This window comes from Bubalus kerabau, chromosome 9 (genome assembly GCF_029407905.1).
Source record: "Bubalus kerabau isolate K-KA32 ecotype Philippines breed swamp buffalo chromosome 9, PCC_UOA_SB_1v2, whole genome shotgun sequence".
Lineage (NCBI taxonomy): Eukaryota > Metazoa > Chordata > Mammalia > Artiodactyla > Bovidae > Bubalus > Bubalus kerabau.
Genome location: NC_073632.1, coordinates 48518226 through 48540524, shown reverse-complemented (window position 1 = coordinate 48540524; position 22299 = coordinate 48518226). Strand labels below are relative to the sequence as shown.

General features: G+C 38.9%; 1 protein-coding gene across 1 annotated transcript in view; it reads right to left on the bottom strand.

The window, feature by feature from the left end:
* Window positions 1-22299, bottom strand: part of AK9 (adenylate kinase 9) — a 129635-nt gene that overhangs the window by 53862 nt on the left and 53474 nt on the right. The window contains exons 15-22 of the mRNA XM_055534737.1: window positions 19481-19629; window positions 15417-15573; window positions 14455-14569; window positions 11104-11180; window positions 9500-9658; window positions 6663-6752; window positions 6006-6206; window positions 5534-5655 (exon numbers count right to left, since the gene is read on the bottom strand). Of these exons, the coding sequence (XP_055390712.1) occupies window positions 5534-5655; window positions 6006-6206; window positions 6663-6752; window positions 9500-9658; window positions 11104-11180; window positions 14455-14569; window positions 15417-15573; window positions 19481-19629 (1070 nt within the window). The remainder of the gene's footprint in view (window positions 1-5533; window positions 5656-6005; window positions 6207-6662; window positions 6753-9499; window positions 9659-11103; window positions 11181-14454; window positions 14570-15416; window positions 15574-19480; window positions 19630-22299) is intronic.

Genomic DNA, 22299 nt, shown 5'->3' with positions numbered 1-22299 from the left:
AGTTGAAAACTTCCCTAAAATGGGGAAGGAAATAATCACCCAAGTCCAAGAAACCCAGAGAGTCCCAAACAGGATAAACCCAAGGTGAAACACCCCAAGACACATATTAATCAAATTAACAAAGATCAAACACAAAGAACAAATATTAAAAGCAGCAAGGGAAAAACAACAAATAACACACAAGGGAATTCCCATAAGGATAACAGCTGATCTTTCAATAGAAACTCTTCAAGCCAGGAGGGAATGGCAAGACATACTTAAAGTGATGAAAGAAAATAACCTACAGTCCAGATTATTGTACCCAGCAAGGATCTCATTCAAATATGAAGGAGAAATCAAAAGCTTTTCAGACAAGCAGAAGCTGAGAGAATTCAGCACCACCAAACCAGCTCTCCAACAAATACTAAAGGATATTCTCTAGACAGGAAACACAAAAAGGATGTATAAAATCGAACCCAAAACAATAAAGTAAATGGCAACGGGATCGTACTTATCAGTAATTATCTTAAACGTAAATGGGTTGAATGCCCCAACCAAAAGACAAAGACTGGCTGAATGGATACAAAAACAAGACCCCTACATATGTTGTCTACAAGAGACCCACCTCAAAACAGGGGACACATACAGACTGAAAGTGAAGGGCTGGAAAAAGATTTTTCATGCAAATAGGGACCAAAAGAAAGCAGGAGTAGCAATACTTATATCAGATAAAATAGACTTTAAAACAAAGGCGGTGAAAAGAGACAAAGATGGTCACTACATAATGATCAAAGGATCAATCCAAGAAGAAGATATAACAATTATAAATATATATGCACCCAACACGGGAGCGCCGCAATATGTAAGACAAATGCTAACAAGTATGAAAGGAGATATTAACAATAACACAATAATAGTGGGAGACTTTAATACCCCACTCACACCTATGGATAGATCAACTAAACAAAAAATTAACAAGGAAACACAAACTTTAAATGATACAATAGACCAGTTAGACCTAATTGATATCTATAGGACATTTCATCCCAAAACAATGAATTTCACCTTTTTCTCAAGCGCACATGGAACCTTCTCCAGGATAGATCACATCCTGGGCCATAAAGCTAGCTTTGGTAAATTCAGAAAAATAGAGGTCATTCCAAGCATCTTTTCTGACCACAATGCAGTAAGATTAGATCTCAATTACAGGAGAAAAACTATTAAAAATTCCAACATATGGAGGCTGAACAACACGCTGCTGAATAACCAACAAATCACAGAAGAAATCAAAAAAGAAATCAAAATTTGCATAGAAACTAATGAAAATGAAAACACAACAACCCAAAACCTATGGGACACTTTAAAAGCAGTCCTAAGGGGAAAGTTCATAGCAATACAGGCATACATCAAGAAACAAGAAAAAAGTCAAATAAATAACCTAACCCTACACCTAAAGCAACTAGAAAAGGAAGAAATGAAGAACCCCAGGGTTAGTAGAAGGAAAGAAATCTTAAAAATTAGGGCAGAAATAAATGCAAAAGAAACAAAAGAGACCATAGCAAAAATCAACAAAGCCAAAAGCTGGTTCTTTGAAAGGATAAATAAAATTGACAAACCATTAGCCAGACTCATCAAGAAACAAAGGGAGAAAAATCAAATCAATAAAATTAGAAATGAAAATGGAGAGATCACAACAGACAACACAGAAATACAAAGGATCATAAGAGACTACTATCAGCAATTATATGCCAATAAAATGGACAATGTGGAAGAAATGGACAAATTCTTAGAAAAGTACAATTTTCCAAAACTCGACCAGGAAGAAATAGAAAATCTTAACAGACCCATCACAAGCATGGAAATTGAAACTGTAATCAAAAATCTTCCAGCAAACAAAAGCCCAGGTCCAGACGGCTTCACAGCTGAATTCTACCAAAAATTTAGAGAAGAGCTAATGCCTATCCTGCTCAAACTCTTCCAGAAAATTGCAGAGGAAGGTAAACTTCCAAACTCATTCTATGAGGCCACCATCACCCTAATACAAAAACCTGACAAAGATCCCACAAAAAAAGAAAACTACAGGCCAATATCACTGATGAACATAGATGCAAAAATCCTTAACAAAATTCTAGCAATCAGAATCCAACAACACATTAAAAAGATCATACACCAGGACCAAGTGGGCTTTATCCCAGGGATGCAAGGATTCTTCAATATCCACAAATCAATCAACATAATACACCACATTAACAAATTGAAAAATAAAAACCATATGATTATCTCAATAGATGCAGAGAAAGCCTTTGACAAAATTCAACATCCATTTATGATAAAAACTCTCCAGAAAGCAGGAATAGAAAGAACATACCTCAACATAATAAAAGCTATATATGACAAACCCACAGCAAACATTATCCTCAATGGTGGAAAATTGAAAGCATTTCCTCTAAAGTCAGGAACAAGACAAGGGTGCCCACTTTCACCATTACTATTCAACATAGTTTTGGAAGTTTTGGCCACAGCAATCAGAGCAGAAAAAGAAATAAAAGGAATCCAAATTGGAAAAGAAGAAGTAAAGCTCTCACTATTTGCAGATGATATGATCCTCTACATAGAAAACCCTAAAGACTCCACCAGAAAATTATTAGAACTAATCAATGACTATAGTAAAGTTGCAGGATATAAAATCAACACCCAGAAATCCCTTGCATTCCTATACACTAATAATGAGAAAACAGAAAGAGAAATTAAGGAAACAATTCCATTCACCATTGCAACGGAAAGAATAAAATACTTAGGAATATATCTACCTAAAGAAACTAAAGACCTATATATAGAAAACTATAAAACACTGGTGAAAGAAATCAAAGAGGACACTAACAGATGGAGAAATATACCATGTTCATGGATTGGAAGAATCAATATAGTGAAAATGAGTATACTACCCAAAGCAGTTTATAGGTTCAATGCAATCCCTATCAAGCTACCAACGGTATTCTTCACAGAGCTAGAACAAATAATTTCACAATTTGTATGGAAATACAAAAAACCTCGAATAGCCAAAGCGATCTTGAGAAAGAAGAATGGAACTGGAGGAATCAACCTACCTGACTTCAGGCTCTATTACAAAGCCACAGTTATCAAGACAGTATGGTACTGGCACAAAGACAGAAATATTGATCAACGGAACAAAATAGAAAGCCTAGAGATAAATCCACACACATATGGACACCTTATCTTTGACAAAGGAGGTAAGAATATACAATGGATTAAAGACAATCTCTTTAACAAGTGGTGCTGGGAAAACTGGTCAACCACTTGTAAAAGAATGAAACTAGAACACTTTCTAACACCGTACACAAAAATAAACTCACAATGGATTAAAGATCTCAACGTAAGACCAGAAACTATAAAATTCCTAGAGGAGAACATAGGCAAAACACTCTCCGACATACATCACAGCAGGATCCTCTATGACCCACCTCCCAGAATATTGGAAATAAAAGCAAAAATAAACAAATGGGACCTAATTAAACTTAAAAGCTTCTGCACAACAAAGGAAACTATTAGCAAGGTGAAAAGGCAGCCTTCAGAATGGGAGAAAATAATAGCAAATGAAGCAACTGACAAACAACTAATCTCAAAAATATACAAGCAACTCATACAGCTCAACTCCAGAAGAATAAATGACCCAATCAAAAAAATGGGCCAAGGAACTAAATAGACATTTCTCCAAAGAAGACATACAGATGGCTAACAAACACATGAAAAGATGCTCAACATCACTCATTATCAGAGAAATGCAAATCAAAACCACTATGAGGTACCATTTCACACCAGTCAGAATGGCTGTGATCCAAAAGTCTACAAGCAATAAATGCTGCAGAGGGTGTGGAGAAAAGGGAACCCTCTTACACTGTTGGTGGGAATGCAAACTAGTACAGCCACTATGGAGAACAGTGTGGAGATTCCTTAAAAAACTGGAAATAGAACTGCCTTATGATCTAGCAATCCCACTGCTGGGCATACACACTGAGGAAACCAGAAGGGAAAGAGACACGTGTACCCCAATGTTCATCGCAGCACTGTTTATAATAGCCAGGACATGGAAGCAACCTAGATGTCCATCAGCAGATGAATGGATAAGAAAGCAGTGGTACATATACACAATGGAGTATTACTCAGCCATTAAAAAGAATACATTTGAATCAGTTCTAATGAGGTGGATGAAACTGGAGCCTATTATACAGAGTGAAGTAAGCCAGAAAGAAAAGCACCAATACAGTATACTAACGCATATATATGGAATTTAGAAAGATGGTAACAATAACCCTGTGTGCGAGACAGCAAAAGAGACACTGATGTATAGATCAGTCTTATGGACTCTGTGGGAGAGGGAGAGGGTGGGGAGAATTGGGAGAATGGCATTGAGACATGTATAATATCATGTATGAAACGAGTTGCCAGTCCAGGTTTGATGCACGATACTGGATGCTTGGGGCTGGTGCATTGGGATGACTCAGGGGGAGGGTGTGGGGTGGGGGAAGGGAGGGGGGGTCCAGGATGCGGGGTACGGGTGTACCTGTGGCGGATTCATTTCGATGTTTGGCGGAGCTAATACAATATTGTAAAGTTTAAAAATAAAATAAAATAAAAATAAATAAATAAAAACATTGATTCTATTAAAAAAAAATAAAAGTGAGGTAAAGACACTATGTTATCAATGAAGACCATACTTAAAAATTTAAGTTTTGAAAATTACAGACAGCTTGAGAACTTTGCAGGTACAAGAAAGACACCATGCACGCTCTTGCAGACCAGAGCAGGTCACAAAAGAAAAGAGAGAGTCTGAACATTATTGGGACAAAACCCACACCCTTTAACCACCCTGACTGAGAGTCTCAGCAGTTTCTTGGGATAAAGTATTGAAAGCTATTAGCAGAATCACACTGCATAACATTTTTTGTTTGACACATACATATTTGGATTTAAGTCAAGCAACAAGTTAATTACAAATGAGTGTTTATCTAACCTATTATTTTGCTTTATTTATAAAGACCAGAATTAAAAGAATCACTTCCTATTTTATTATTGATACATGCCTTAATTAGGAGGCTATCCCTTGAAAACAGTTATCAAAATTGTGGTGCCAAGGGAGTAGACTGGTGCCTAAAATGAGTTGTTCCTCTTTGAGAAAACCACTTGTTTTCATGCCATCAGCCCCTCAAAGATGCCACTGTTGTATTTTACATAAAACACCCACTTCTGTTAAATTTATAAAATATTTCTGTCTCTAATATGTATAGATTTTTCCATGGGAAAAAAATTTAAAGTTTTCTCTTTCCTTTTTTCATGGGTGTAACATACTGTCTAAGTAGCTCTGGCATTTCAGAGGTCAAATGAAGCTGAGTGGAGGAAAAATGTGTTGAAAATGTTTACAAATCTGAAGATCCCTGCTTGTTTTCTTGAAGTCTAGAAGTGCCAGTTACCACTCTGGATATGTGCACTTTCAGTGACGTGACTATGGGCAGTGAGCAGGAGAAAAGCCTCCCACCTCTTCCTCTTCCTCTTCTTCCTCTTCTAGTGCCTCATCGACATCAACTTCAGCCTGATAATCTTCTGTTTCTTCATCATAATCTTCTATAGTTAACTCCCAAGCAGCATGGTGAAAGGGTTCTTTCAAAAACAAACAAACAGTTGGGAAGACATTTTTAGGATAAAAGCATATGAACATATTACAGTAGCAAGATTAAGAAAATTAACTGTAGGGCTGGTCTCTTAGCTTACACGTGTAGGCAAACAGGCCTTTCCAAATTCTTTAGGTGACAAGTGGCCAGTTTGGCCAGTGCTGTGTGTCCAGTGGCTGTTCTGATGTGTGTTCTAGGACAGTTGTTAAATATTTTAAATATCATCCCTGGATATACTGAATGTTTTACTTCATAAACCATAGGCTTTAAACTTTCACAGTACTTTTAATAATATGGCTTGCTCACGACAATAAATGTTATGATTACAGCAGCCCTTACTTTCCATAATTTCAACGACTTTTTGAAGTAGTTCCTCTGGAGTTTTGCCAGCAATCTCCAGGTTTAAAATCTGAGTAAAAGAGTCACTGATAGCTGTTTCCACCTGTCTCCAGGCAGCGTAGAAAGAGCTGACATTCTCTCTAATTGAATCCATTTCAGGAACATCAGGATAACCATCTTCCGGAAATTCAGGTAGTAGAACTTTTGAGTAAAGGTTAAAAGAAAGAAAAAAGAGCCTTCAAGCATTATATCTTTAGCTATATTGCCAAAATAATTTATAATACTTTTTAAACATTTGAAAGAAATAAACTTAGAGTTCTAAGCAATAATATGCATTTATAAATTCATATTTCAACTATGCTTTGTTCATTGTTTTGGCTGTAGATGAATTGTTACTTATAAATAAAATCCAAATTATTTAGATAATATGAATTTCATATGGCAACTTTGTTAATAAAAGTAGAACATAAAATTTGTTGAAAAACTATTATAAGTTGGCTAGATACACTTTTAATATAATAAGTTAGGCAAATATAACACACATCAACCAGCATATAACTGGCATAGAAAGAAATCAGTAGGAAATTGGTTTTATGCCTAAAATTGTAAGAGAATATGAAAAGCATTTCTATGCACTACTTTTATTTATAATCTAACCTGTTTCAGGTAATTCTTTAGTTTCCAGGCCCTCTCTGGATCCTTTTGGAAATTCTGCTCCAACTGTAGCATCCTCAGGAGGCTCAGATACTTAAAAAAATATCTAATAGTTAGTGTTTGAGTTTTAAAAACATTATTCCTTTATGAAAATTTTGGCACAAAGAAAATTTCAAAAGTTTAAATTGTGTATACTATGTCAAATTGATAATACAGTTCTCATTAGGTAAAGTACTGTTGCTGCTAAGTTGCTTCAGTCGTGTCCAACTCTGTGCGACCCCATAGATGGCAGCCCACCAGCCTCCTCCGTCCCTGGGATTCTCCAGGAAAGAACACTGGAGTGGGTTGCCATTTTTCTTCTCCAATGCATGAAAGTGAAGTCACGAAGTAGTGTCCGACTCTTAGTGATCCCATGGACTGCAGCCTACCAGGCTCCTCCGTCCATGGGAATTTCCAGGCAAGAGTATTGGAGTGGGTTGCCAGTGCCTTCTCCAATTAGGTAAAGTACTGATTTCCCCTAAAACCAAGTTCCCTTGCTGAGTTTATGATTAATCTCTTTATTCAAAACGTTATTCCCTTTCTTGTCCCCTCTGACCTCATTTCTGTGCTAAGTGAACACTAATCAACCAGAATCAGATAACATCATTAATGTACATACTCAGGTTGTTTCTCCAGGGCAAGATGAGCTAACAGGTCCCTGGATCATGAATCACCAGATACTCATAAAAAGATTCATGAACAGTAGGCATCCTGACCCCCAAAACAACGATTAAGAAATGTCACAGGATGATGATTAACTGCAGATTCTTTGTTCTTCCCCTTTGTGCATGAGCTAAGTTGCTTTATTCATGTCCGACTCTTTGCAGCCCTATGGACTGCAGCCCACCAGGCTCCTCTGTCCATGGAATTCTCCAGGCAAGAATATTGAAGTGGGTTGCCACGCCATCCTCTAGGGGATCTTCCTGACCCAGGGATTGAACCCATGTCTCTTACATCCCCTGCACTGGCAGGTGAGTTCTTTACTACTAGTGCCACCCGGGAAGCCCTCTCCTCCTTAAATGCCCCCAACTCAAAGACCAAGTTGGAGTGGATCTCAGGCTTGTCTCCCACTCCCTCACTTGGTGTCCTACTACTAAGCCCTTACTTTGCTGCAGACATCTGCAGTCAGAGTTTAGTTTTCTACACTGCAAACACACGAACCCACTGGTTGGTTCCAGGGAGGCATAAAAATACATAATAAAATAAGGCAGAAAATGAAGAATATTCTTAAATACACAAAAGGATGTTGACCAGAATAATAATTGATACATACAGTTCTGATAACTGTTGTTAAATATCATTCAAACTTCTATTCACATGGCATCAAAAATGCCTGAGCATTCTTTTAATTTCTTGACATACCCATAAAGATATTCCAAAAGACCATAAAGTGGCCAAAGTCTCAGTTGTGGGTGTAGGTGTGGTGAAACTGAGGAGAATCTCAACTAATAGCACTTTTGAAGATACAGATCAACAACTGCTTTCCTGGATAATAAAAGACATGATTCACATACAGATCTAGTGTAGACAGTTTCAGGGAAGGAAGGACTAATTATCTTTCTTCTCACCCCTTAGTCTTTCCTAGTTCTGAGACACAAGTTTTGTGTGTCTCACACACACACACACATATATATTTAAAAAAATCTATATATAGCCATTCTGTAATATTGTGCAGACTGTCCTGCAAGTTAGCTAAAATAATAGTTGGGTCCTCTTTCAATAGAATCTATAATGTTTAATACTCAAGAGAGAGGGAGTAATTCAACACTAATTGTGCTTCGAGGCATTTATGAGCCCTGCTTCCACCACCATGAAGTGCCTGATCTTGCTGCTTAAGTCCACTCTCCAGTCATGAGAGTGACTTTCGTTGCCTTATAGACTCCTTCTTGCCCTGTCCCAACCCACCAAACTGGACATTTGAGGAGGGCTGGCTTCATGGGTATATAAGCTGTGTGGGTGTCCTGAATCTCTTGCCCAGAATGGCCCCATACTTAGTTTAATGCACTTTGGTTGTCATTTTGATCTTTGAACCGAGTTTTGTAAGCAAAATCCAAAGGGACTCCATCGGGACACTAGGGCACGCCTGTGAGCAGAGAGATCTGTCTGCCGTTCTTTGCCATCTCATTCCTATGAGCGTTCCTGATACCCCATCATGAGCACAGAATTCTAACAGGGCCCATGATGTGTGGGAAAAAGTGTGACTTAGTGATTTGGGGATGGGAAGATGCTGACAGGCCTGACCATGGTTCCCCTTCGAATTAGAACTCGCTCCAGATGCAGAATGAAGGTAATGGCATTTAAAGAGACACGAATGACTATGGAACCTCATCACATCCTTTCTTATGTTTGCATTTAAAAGTGGCATTGGGCAACATAAAGATGAATGGTAAAATTCATGCTTAAGAACTTAAAATTTTAATTTTTTTTAGAATGACTTTTTTTTTTTTTTTTTAGAATGACTTTAAACAGCAAATATAAAGTACTATGACAAGTTAAGAGAGACCATGGAAGGAAAGAAAGAGCTTTATATTCTTGTACTTTTAATGAGTCTTTTTTCCTGATATTTGAACACTGTGCCCCCCAAATTATATAGCAGACCCTGACAAGAGTGCCAGCACCCGGGCAGAGCACTCAGCTTTCTTACCATACTTGTAGCCACCTGCTGCTCTCTGGGGCCACATCTCTGCAATCTCAACCTGCTTCCACTTTATACCACATCAACAGACATACACACACATGCACACAAACATGCCAATAGGCAGCAGTGGAATTAAGGACACACTCTTTAATAAAAGTCTAACCTGATTCATGTTCTGTTTCTGGGGCCTCAAAAATGTCAGACTCCTCGGGTAAGAACCCCCTGGTCTCCTCAGAAACCTCAGGGGTCTCAGACCCTTCGTGAAGTTCAGACTCTTCACCTTCAATATCCTCAAAAGCCGCGGCTTCAGCTTCTTCTGCTTATAGAAAAAAATGAGAAGAAATAAATTATTTAGTTTAAGTCAGCAGATATTTAATTGGGAACAACCCCTGGAGCATGATGCTTAATGAAAAAGATAGATACAGTCTCTATATATTATATCTATTAAAATGGAATATAAAATATATTCCCAAATATATGCCATAGCATACAGCAGTCCCAAATATTGTAACAGTAAAAGACAGGAAACAGCCCAAATGTCCATTTAATAGGGAATGGCTATTCCTGCACTATCTGATACATAGCCACAAGCCACATGTGTCTACTGAGCACTTGAAATGTGGCTAGTCCAAACTGAGATGTGCAGTGAGTGTAAAATACACAACAACTTCAGAGACTTTGTGTGAAAAACTGAATATAAAAACATATCAATAATTTTTGCATTGATTACATGCATTAATCAATGTTAATTAAATTTAACATAATTTGCATTATGTTAAAATAATAATTTGGATATAGTGTATTAAATAAAATATACAGTTGGTTTTCTGAATCTTCAGGTTCTGTATCCATGGATTCAACCAACCACAAATTGAAAATATTCGAAAAAAAATTTCAGAAAGTTCCAAAAAGCAAAACTTGAATTTGCTAGCAACTATTTATATAGCATTTACATTTTATTAGGCATTATAAGTTATCTAGAGATGATTTAAAGTATATGCCAATGTGTTTAGGTTATACACACTATGACATTTTATATAAGGGACTTAAGAATTTATGAATTTTTGGTATCTGCAGGAGTCCTGGGACCAATTCCTGATGGATATTGAAGGATTATTGTAATTCATTTGTTTCTTTTTATTTTTTATGTGCTTACTAGAAAATTTAAAAACATGTTGCACATGGTGGTCCTGCCGTGTATCCCTCTTACAAGGTGGGTGAGTAGGTGTCTGTGTCAGGAGTCCATTTTCTATGAATTCATTACTGCTGTGATCATACAGTGTATTATCCAAATTGGAACACAACGAGAAGGAGAGGGAGTCAAACAAATATTTCAGGAATCTGGGCATAAACCTGGACTCTAACAGGCAAACTGGGAAACATGGTCACTCTGTTTATGCTGCCGCTGCTGCTAAGTCGCTTCAGTCGTGTCCAACTCTGTGTGACCCCATGGAAGGCAGCCCAGCAGGCTCCCCTGTCCCTGGGATTCTCCAGGCAAGAACACTGGAGTGGGTTGCCATTTCCTTCTCCAATGCATGAAAGTGAAAAGTGAAAGTGAAGTTGCTCAGTCTTGTCGGACTCCTAGTGACCCCATGGATTGCAGCCCACCAGGCTCCTCCGTCCATGGGATTTTCCAGGCAAGAGTACTGGAGTGGGGTGCCATTGCCTTCTCCGCACTCGGTTTTTAATTCTCTGTAAATACTGCAACTTTGCAGTCACAACACAAAATCAAATGACACATTATTAATCATATAATCTTGTGTTTGCCTTTTGCTTTTGCAGTCATAGCTTCCAATAGCTTTCGATTTTCTTCTTCTATTCTTAATGCCTCTTCCTTGACTTTTCTGAAATGAAAAGGTCCAAAATGTAGTTATCTTTGGAAATTCAAATATCTTACAATATCATAGAGTTTAAGGCTTATAATGGTAAAAATAAAGAATAAATCATTTATAATATTCACTATACTTTTTACTTTACCACATAAACATTTAATTTACTCATATTGAGGCTAGTTAATTTTCAGAATTTTTTGTGTGTTTTGGGGATTTTTTTTTTGGTAAGGAAATTTAAAATGTTGTATTTAAAAAACTCTGGCTATTAATTAGGAAACCTGAAAAAATTGATAAAGAATTGTCTAACTCTAAGTTGGTATCATTTTCCCTCTGATTAAATGAGAAATGTTCACAGCATAGAGTTAAGTGAAAAAAGGTATAATATAAAGCTATGTATAATACAAATTTTTTATTTAAAATGTATATAAATGAAGATTAAAAGACTAGAATAAAATGAATCAAACTGTTAATGGTAATTTTCTATGGATGGTGGCATTCTGACAGCTTTTAAATTTTGTTTCACATTTTTTGCACTTTAAATTTTTTTCTGTATGAATAAGTTGAAAATTTGCAAATTTTCTTTGTATTCAGAATATTAATTTATTTTCTTTTCAACAAAGTAATGATGAAATTTAAAGAGGTTTGGGATAAGGGAATCTGTTTTTCATTAGGGTTGAAGAAATAGGAATTTAGCCCTCAGGTATTGGCATACTATTACACAAAGAAACATGTATAAGAATGTTGACTGCATCTTTAAAAACAGTATCAGAAAACTGTATGGAGCAGTCACCAACAGGGGACCAGTTAAGTGGAGCAGGGCCCATTCATGTGAGTAGGCCACTCTGGACAGTCTTCTTCAGACTGTTCTGTAGGTGGGTCATTCTCTCATACTCAGTGTTCTTTTGGTGCCCTTTCCCCCTTCCTTTGAAAATCTTTACACATATTCTCTTCAAATATATCACTGCACCTCTCCTCCCAACAGTGTGTACCTTGGTTTATTTATCTTTGGCTGTGCCGGGTCTTTGCTGCTGCACCCGGGCTCGTCTCTAGTTGTAGCAAGCAGGCGCTACACTCTCGCTGTGGTGCTTGAGCCTCACATTGAGGTGGCTTCTCTTGTTGCAGAGCATGGGCTTTAGGGTGTGTGGGCTTCAGTAGTTGCAGCTCAGACTCTAGGCTGTGGGTTCTATAGTTGTGGTACATGGGCTTGGTTGCCCTGAGACATGTGGAATCTTCCCAGACCAGGGATTGAACCAGTGTCCCCTGAACTGGCAGGCAGATTTGTAACCATTGGACCACAAATCCTGTTTCTTGTTAATAGGAAGTGTTGACTCACTATATTCTAAACCCTGTGGACCCTGTGATCTAGACTGAAGTCTTAATGTAATTTGAGTTCTCTTGTTCATGACCCAGACCTTTGAGACTATTGAGCATTGTTTCTGCATGGCTTCCCTACTTGGCAGTGTGTGAACTGGCAATTCTTCTACTTTTCTAGTTAGGTAGGGCTCTTTTGTGATGCTTTCCTCATCCAAAACCTGGATACTATATGTTGCTGCTGCTAAGAATCTAAAATCTGACAAGGAGGAAGAAGAATTTTGCTGCCAGTTTCTAGCTACTTCCATATACTACTTGGGTAGATCAAAGACAAATGGTGATAAAAGAAATTATCTTGCATTTGATCAGCACATTTGGAAACTGATGCTGGAAAACAGGTAGAATCAGCATGTCTGTAGATGTTTGGCCAAAAATGTAATTCTAAATCCTATAAATTTTATCTTTTCCAACCAAGTTGCATTGCATCTCTGACCAATTTTTTTAAAGTATTTAATTAATTAATTTATTTGGCTGCACCAAGTCTTAATGTGGCATGTGGGATCTAGTTACCCCACCAGGGATTGAGTTGACATCCTCCATATCGGGAGCTCAGAGTCTTAGCCACTGAACTACCAGGAAGTCCCAAGAATAAGCATTTGATGTTGAACCTATCAGTTATAAATAACTAGTCTTGTTCTTGGGAGAAGGCAATGGCAACCCACTGCAGTATTCTTGCCTGGAGAAACCCAGGGACAGGGGAACCTGGTGGGCTGCTATCTATGGGGTCACACAGAGTCAGACATGACTGATGCGACTTAGCAGCAGTCTTGTTCTTTACCTTATGTAGAACTTAGTCAAGCTTTGAATTTAAGTCATATGACACAAGTGTATTTTCACTTTTTATATTATTTCTTTGACCTGGGGATTCTAGTTAGTAAAATTAAGTCACAGATAAATAAAGTAGAAAATATATACTTTGCTACTGCTGCTAAGTTGCTTCAGTTGTGTCCGACTCTGTGTGACCCCATAGATGGCGGATCACCAGGCTCCCCCGTCCCTGGGATTCTCCAGGCAAGAACACTGGAGTGGGTTGCCATTTCCTTCTCCAATGCATGAAAGTGAAAAGTGAAAATGAAGTCGCTCAGTCGTGTCCAACTCTTTGCGACCCCATGGTCTGCAGCCTACCAGGCTCCTCCGTCCATGGGATTTTCCAGGCAAGAGTACTGGAGTGGGGTGCCATTGCCTTCTCCAAATATATACTTTATGTTCATTAAAAAAATATATATTTATTTATTTGACTGCACTGGGTCATAGTTGCAACATTCAAACTCTTAGTTGAGGTATATGGGATCTAGTTCCCCAGCCAAGGATCGAACCCAGGCCCCCTACATTGGGAGCTCAAAGTTTTAGCCTCTGGACTGCTGCTGCTGCTGCTAAGTCGCTTCAGTCGTGTCCGACTCTGTTCGACCCCATAGACGGCAGCCCACCAGGCTGCCCCGTCCCTGGGATTCTCCAGGCAAGAACACTGGAGTGGGTTGCCATTTCCTTCTCCAATGCAGGAAAGTAAAAAGTGAAAGTGAATTCGCTCAGTCGTGTCCAACTTTTTCGACCCCATGGACTGCAGCCTACCAGGCTCCTCTGTCCATGGGAGTTTCCAGGCAAGAGTACTGGAGTGGGGTGCCATTGCCTTCTCCAGCCTCTGGAATACCAGGACATTTTTTTTTTTTTACAATGTCTTTTGAAAGTAAACATTTGGTTTGGAATGTCTGATTTGGGACTGTGAAAATATCCACAGCTATATACTTTAGAGATTCTGGCAATTTTTGTGAAATTACTATTTTTCTTGGAATTAGAATTGAATCCTGTTAGTAGGCCTGTTTTAATGTTAAACACATTTTGTAAATATAAATTATAAGTAGATTTTTAACAATTGTAAAAGGTTAATTAATCTCATTTATTGTGCCAGGCAGATTACCTTGCTGCTTCTTCCTCTTTTCTTTCCTTTAGTAGTTCATCTAATAATCTTTCTAAAATCTTAGAGTCAATTTCTTGTTTATTCTCTAAATACAGTCTATTATATAAATATTTTCCTGAAATACAGATAAAGAGTAATATTAATTTTAAAGCTCTATGAAATATAGTGAGATATATTTTGGAAATCAGAAATGAAAAATTATTTCTGTCTATATCCAAATATATTTACCTTTAAGTATTTATCTAAATAGAGCCCAGATTTTTTGAGACCATCTTAAATCCTTTTAAAAAGGTATATATTGACATACTATAAGTAACTAAAACATAAAAAGTAGTGTTTTTATGTTTTAAAAATAATACAGTGTCCCCCTGGAAATTCTTTTTTCAAATATATTTCCTTAAGATGCAAAATAACAGAATATTTTTGGCTCCCTTATCAAAGATTAGTTGACTATATATGTGTGAGTTTATCTCTGGGCTCCTTATTCTGTTTGATTGGTCTAGGTCATTTTTGTCTGGTAGTGCCATAATTTTTTTACTACTATAGCTTTATACACAGTGACAGAAATTAAAATTTAGTTCTGTTATCTTTATCTACTTAGTATTTCCCATTTGAGGGGAAAAAGGATTAATAGATAGTTTTGCTCTCAGCCTTATATATTTTTCATTCAGAAGTTATAATGCTGACTGGGATGAGGGTTGTTAAATGCTCAGCTCCAAAGAATAATGATAAGAGTCTATTGGAGCATCCAGTGACCCAGAATACCATCCGTGGCCACCTACTCTGTGGTTGGATGTTTCCTTTTGCGTACCTCTAGGTCATGAAGGGACTGCTGGGGTGGTATTTGTTGTATCCAGGGAAGGTGGAGAGTTTTCCATTTTATAGTTCATAAAAATATAAACTAAAAAAATTATCAGCAGTAAAAACTTCACTCTGAATTGACATGATAAGTATTTACCAACCATTGTTTTCTGTGTCTGATAAACAGATGACTAAATCGGGTAGAACTCCTTTGTCGACTAAGACCATCCAGAGTTCTTTCACAAGAGGGCAGTTGTCCAGTATCCATCCTCCGTATTTGGGGGCACCATAAAACCTATTCTTGTTTTCTTCAACTACCTGTGAAAAATGACACACTGAAATTACCATCGTAGGCACCCAAGTCAAGGATGTTACCCTGATATATCACTTTCCTGGACCTTAACCAAATATCTTTTGAGTTCTTCTGACTTTCAGAAGAAAAAAAAAGAGCCACTTAATTTTAAAAGAGAAACAATTTGAAAGCACTAAAGCTGTACATTAAGAACAAGAAGCAAAAGCCTCTGTTAAATAAATATAACAAAACATGCTTGCTATATCTTACTCAGTATTACAGAATCTAGATCCTGATTCAGAAGGTCAAGGGTAGGGCCCATGAGTCTGTGTTTCTAACATGGTCTCAGGTGACAATGGCCCCTGGTCTACTCTACTCCCTGGTCCCTGGAGTCACCAGGTCTGTGCTCAGTCTGCCTTTTTAAGTGACAATGCTCTTTACTTCCCTTTAGATTTTTAGCCTTTAATGTGAAAGCTGAGAGGTCCTGAGATGTTTACTAACAGCTATAGAAAGAAACTGATTCAAAACAAATCTTGCAGGTGCTTTGTGAGTTCTGCTAAACTATTCCCCACCTGCCACCCAATTATAACAACTTCAATACAAATGTGGAGATTAGTGATGTGGGTCTGTGAATATACCAGTTCTGAAGGTTTTAAACAAATCTGTATGCAATCAGGAAGTCACAGAATATTAGAAGTCAAGGGAAAGAAATCTTGAGAGGACCAGTGTAGCCCTTTGGCTTATGCAGATTTACCTGCTTTTTGAAATTTCCATCTGAATGAAGAGCATTTGGGGAAAAAAAAAGAATTTTAAACACTTGGAAAAGTTTCACATGAGAGAATTAGGAGGGAAAAGCTATAATGAAGTAGTATAAGTGAAATAAGTTAGAGAAAGACAAATACTATATGACCTCATTTATTGTGAAATCTAAAAAAACCAAATTCATAGAGAAGACATTGGTGGCTGCCAGAGACAGAGGAAAAGGTGGGGGGAAATGGGTGAAAGGGTCAAAAGGTAGGGCTTCCCTGGTGGCTCAGCAGTAAAGAATTCACTGGCAATGCAGGAGCCTCAAGAGATGCTGGTTTGATCCCTGGGTCAGGAAGATCCCCTAGAGGAGGGCGTGGCAACCCACTCCAGTGTTCTTGCCTAGAGAATCCCGTGGACAGAGGAGCCTGGCAGACTACAATCCATAGGATCACAAAGAGTTGGACATGACTGAAGCAACTTAGCACGCACACATGCATGGTCAAAAGGTACAAACTTCCAGTTACAAGATAAATAAGTACTGAGAGTGTAATGTACAGCATGGTAACTACAGTTCATATGCCATGCACATGCGTGTGAGATATCTCTTCAAAACCCTGCTTTCAATTCTTTTGAATATATAGCTGGAAGTAGGTTTGCTAGTTCATGTGGTAGTTCTGTTTTTAAAAAATAAACTTTACTTTTAGAACAGTTTTATTTTTTATTAAGTTAATTTCATTTCTTGGCCATGCCATGAAGCTTGTGAAATCTTAGTTACCCCACCAGGGATTGAACCTGGACTCTGGCAGTGAAAACGCTGAGTCCTAACCACTGGACGGCCAGGGAATTCCCTTTAGAGCAGTTTTAGATTCACAGCAATCTTTCTGTTCTATTTTTCCAATGCCTTATACAACTGTATATCAAAAAGTTTAAAAAAGCCACTTCAAGAGCATTTTTATCAGTCTTTTTTTCATGTAAAGAAGTCCTTTTTATTAATAAACTTACGATCATACTTAGATAAGCCTGCAGTGTGCCTGCGGTGCCACCTGTGATCTGGGAGACCTGGGGTTTGATCCCAGGGTTGGGAAGATTCTCCTGGAAAAGGGAAAGGCTCACCGCCCCAGTACTCTGGCCTGGAGTCCATGGGGTCACAAAGAGTCCTGACAGGACTGAGAGATTTTCACATCATACTTAGAAATGTAGCAACATAGATGCCATATTAACACTTTCAAGGAATAGGAAGTTGTCACGGTGACAATTGAGAGAAATCTATAGTTTGAGGTAGAAATTCCGTCTTAATTTTAAATAATCTTTGTTTAAACTTCTTGTGCTGTTGTTTGGAAAATGGGAGAAAAGATCACCATAAAAGCTCATTTATTGAGCACTTCTGTTCAGTTGCACTGAAAAACGCGGAGGGAATGAAAAAGATAACTGATCTGGTATTCTTGCCTTGAGGTGCTACATTTAATAGGCATTGATGGACATGTAAACAAAGTTACAATGCTGTCAGTTCAGTTCAGTCCCTCAGTCGTGTCCGACTCTTTGCGACCCCATGAATCACAGCACACCAGGCTTCTCTGTCCATCACCAACTCCTGGACCATACCCAAATTCATGTCCATTGAGTCGGTGATGCCATCCAACCATCTCATCCTCTGTCGTCCCTTTCTCCTCCTGCCCTCATTCTTGCCCAGCATCAGGGTCTTTGCCAATTCTTCTCATCATGTGGCCAAAGTATTGGAGTTTCAGCTTCAACATCAGTCCTTCCAGTGAACACCCAGGACTGATTTCCTTTAGGATGGACTTTGGATCTCCTTAGAGTCCAAGGGACTCTCAAGAGTCTTCTCCAACACCACAGTTCAAGAGCATCAGTTCTTCTGCACTCAGCTTTCTTTACAACTCTCACATCCATACATGACTACTGGAAAAACCATAGCCTTGACTAGACGGACCTTTGTTGACAAAGTAATGTCTCTGCTTTTGAATATGCTGTCTAGATCGGTCATAACTTTCCTTCCAAGGAGTAAGCGTCTTTTAATTTCATGGCTGCAGTCACCATCTGCAGTGACTTTGGAGCCTAAGAAGATAAAAGTCTCATGTTTCCACTGTTTCCCCATCTATTTGCATGAAGTGATGGGATCAGATGCCATGATCTTAGTTTTCTGAATGTTGAATTTTAAAGCCAACTTTTTCACTCTCCTCTTTCACTTTCATCAAGAGGCTCTTTAGTTCTTCACTTTCTGCCATAAGGGTGGTGTCATCTGCATATCTGAGGTTATTGATATTTCTCCCGGAAATCTTGATTTCAGCTTGTGCTTCTTCCAGCCCAGCGTTTCTCATGATGTACCCTGCATGTAAGTTAAATAAGCAGGGTGACAATATACAGCCTTGACGTACTCCTTTTCCTATTTGGAACCAGTCTGTTGTTCCATGTCCAGTTCTAACTGTGGCTTCCTGACCTGCATACAGATTTCTCAAGAGGCAGGTCAGGTGGTCTGGTATTCCCATCTCTTTCAGAATTTCCACGTTTATTGTGATCCACACAAAGGCTTTGGCATAGTCAATAAAGCAGAAATAGATGCTTTCCTGGAACTCTTTAGCTTTTTTGATGATCCAGCATGTTGGCAATTTGATCTCTGGCTCCTCTGCCTTTTCTAAAACCAGCTTGAACATCTGGAAGTTCACGGTTCACGTATTGCTGAAGCCTGGCTTGGAGAATTTTGAGCATTACTTTGCTAGCATGTGGAGAAGGCAATGGCAACCCACTCTAGTACTTTTGCCTGGGAACTCCCATGGATGGAGGAGCCTGGTGGGCTCCAGTCCATGGGGTTGCACAGAGTCGGACATGACTGAGCGACTTCCCTTTCACTTTTCACTTTCATGCGTTGGAGAAGGAAATGGCAACCCACTCCAGTGTTCTTGCCTGGAGAATCCCAGGGACAGGGGAGCCTGGTGGGCTGCCATCTATGGGGTTGCACAGAGTCAGACACAACTGCAGCGACTTAGCAGCAGCAGCAGCAGCAGTGTATATTACATATTAACAGTGTTACTGTAAAATGCACGTGAATTAGAAGGCTATAGATTTCAACACTGCCATATGGGATTCAAAAGTAATTGTACATATACCAGGTTAACATTTTCTCAGATACTGTGAAATCAGGGATAAAAACAAAGATTCTGGATTTCTCACCTCTTGGAGAACTTCATCTAAGATCTCAGCAATTTTTTCATGTGGCTGTTCAAAGTTCATATCCTTTGCCATTTTTACTGTCTCATTTATTATGGAAAGAACTTCTGGATGATCAGCAGTTACCTCTTCTATCTCATAGTCTGTTACATCTAAAGTAAAGTAAATCAATAAATTAATACCCTTAATAATTTTAGTAGACAATGTTATTTGCAACAGAACATGATCGTAAATACCTAACCCAAGGAAGCACTCTTTGTGTTACTGCTGAACATGCCAGAAAAAGGGAGAAATGAACTAGAGAGGAAATAAGTCTGGAATCACAAAACAGTAGAATAGTGGCTTAAAGCCAGTGCATCAAAACGAAAGCATATGAGGCAAGAAAAAAACTCATGTCAGGCAGGAGTAAAAACTCAGAAAACCAGAGAGAAGAGGTAGGAAGCAAAGGCTTCCAGGAGTCAAGCTAAAATACAGGCAACTAAAGAATAAGTCAGAAAACAAAATAAATGCTTTCAATTAATAATTGTTTTTATTATTTATTGTTGGCTGTGCTGGATCTTCGTTGCTGTGTGGGCTTTTCTTTAGTTGGGGAAGAGTTCTAGTGGGGGCTTTTCTCTAGTTTTGAAGACTTCTCTTGTTGTGGAGCATGGGTTCTAGGGCATGTGGGCTTCAGTAGTTGCAGCACGTGAGCTCATTAATTGCATCTCCTGGGATCTAGAGCATAGGTTCAATAGATGTGGTGCACAGGCTTAGTTGCTCTGCGGCATGTGGGATCTTCCCAGACCAGAGATTGAACCTATGTCTCCTGCACTTGCAGAAGGGTTCTTTACCACTGAGCCACCAGGGAAGCCCTAAATTGTATGCATGAGACTACATGGGACAATAAAAGGAGAGGGGGTGGGCAAGAGGATGGGAAAAAAAGGTAGCATAGGCTGGTTTTTCAGGTGTTAGCCTTGATTCCTGCCTCATTGTGTGCTGAATGTTTTCTTACATAGCTGAGCTGGCTTTTAGGCTGCACCATGATATAAATATTCATCCATGTGTCTAACAGGACATGAGACTGGCAGTGCCACCAGACTGTGGAGCGACTCTTCTACCTCGGCCTTTCCAGTAGTGCTTTCTGAGCTCCATCCATCAGGGTCTCCTGCCAGAGCCTAATTGATCCTCTCGCAGAAAAAATCCCAAAGGACTTTTGAGGAGCAGCTGCCTGCTGCCCTCCCTGTCATGAAGTGAGAAGTCTGTTCTCAGAGATACAGAAAACCAGCAATTCCTGGATAGTCAGATGTAAGAACCCAAGATCTTCCCATAGCCTGGGAAAGGGGACATGAGGAAGCAGAAATAGCCAGGCAAAAATACTCAATGTGCCACAAGATACTACTTTCCTACACAATATCCAGTTCTCCTTTCCCTTAGTAACAGAATGCTGATTTTGTTAGGGTCAGCAATGTGCCTAGCCATTTAAAAACACTACATCTCCTAACTTCCCTTATATTGATAGTTTCACTGGCAGATAAAATGCAAGAAGAACTTTTTGGGGGTGAGTCTTGTTGTTTTCTCTTTAAAGAGGAATAACTCAGCAGTGGCCACAGGACTGGAAAAGGTCAGTTTTCATTCCAATCCCAAAGAAAGACAATGCCAAAGAATGCTCAAACTACTGCACAATTGCACTCATCTCACATGCTAGTAAAGTAATGCTCAAAATTCTCCAAGCCAGGCTTCAATAGTACGTGAACCATGAACTTCCAGATGTTCAAGCTGGTTTTAGAAAAGGCAGAGGAACCAGAGATCAAATTGCCAACATCTGCTGGATCATGGAAAAAGCAAGAGAGTTCCAGAAAAACATCTATTTCTGATTTATTGACTATACCAAAGCCTTTGACTGTGTGGATCACAATAAACTGTGGAGAATTCTGAGAGAGATGGGACTACCAGACCACCTGACCTGCCTCTTGAGAAACCTATATGCAGGTCAGGAAGCCACAGTTAGAACTGGACATGGAACAACAGACTGGTTCCAAATAGGAAAAGGAGTACATCAAGGCTGTATATTGTCACCCTGCTTATTTAACTTCAATGCAGAGAACATCATGAGAAACACTGGGCTGGAGGAAGCACAAGTTGGAATCAAGATTGCCGGGAGAAATATCAACAACCTCAGATATGCAGATGACACCTCCCTTATGGCAGAAAGTGAAGAAGAACTAAAGAGCCTCTTGATGAAAGTGAAAGAGGAGAGTGAAAAAGTTGGCTTAAAGCTCAACATTCAGAAAACTAAGATCATGGCATCCAGTCCCATCACTTCATGGGAAATAGATGGGGAAACAGTGGAACAGTGTCAGACTTTATTTTTCTGGGCTCCAAAGTCACTGCAGATGGTGACTGCAGCCATGAAATTAAAAGACGCTTACTCCTTGGAAGGAAAGTTATGACTGATCTAGACAGCATATTCAAAAGCAAAGACATTACTTTGTCAACAAAGGTCCGTCTAGTCAAGGCTATGGTTTTTCCAGTAGTCATGTATGGATGTGAGAGTTGTAAAGAAAGCTGAGTGCCGAAGAATTGATGCTCTTGAACTGTGGTGTTGGGGAAGATTCTTGAGAGTCCCTTAGACTACAAGGAGATCCAACCAGTCCATCCTAAAGGAGATCAGTCCTGGGTGTTCATTGGAAGGACTGATGTTGAAGCTGAAACTCCAATACTTTGGCCACCTGATGAGAAGAACTGACTCATTGGAAAAGACCCTGATGCTGGGAAAGATTGAGGGCAGGAGGAGAAGGGGATGACAGAGGATGAGATGGTTGGATGGCATCACCGACTCAATG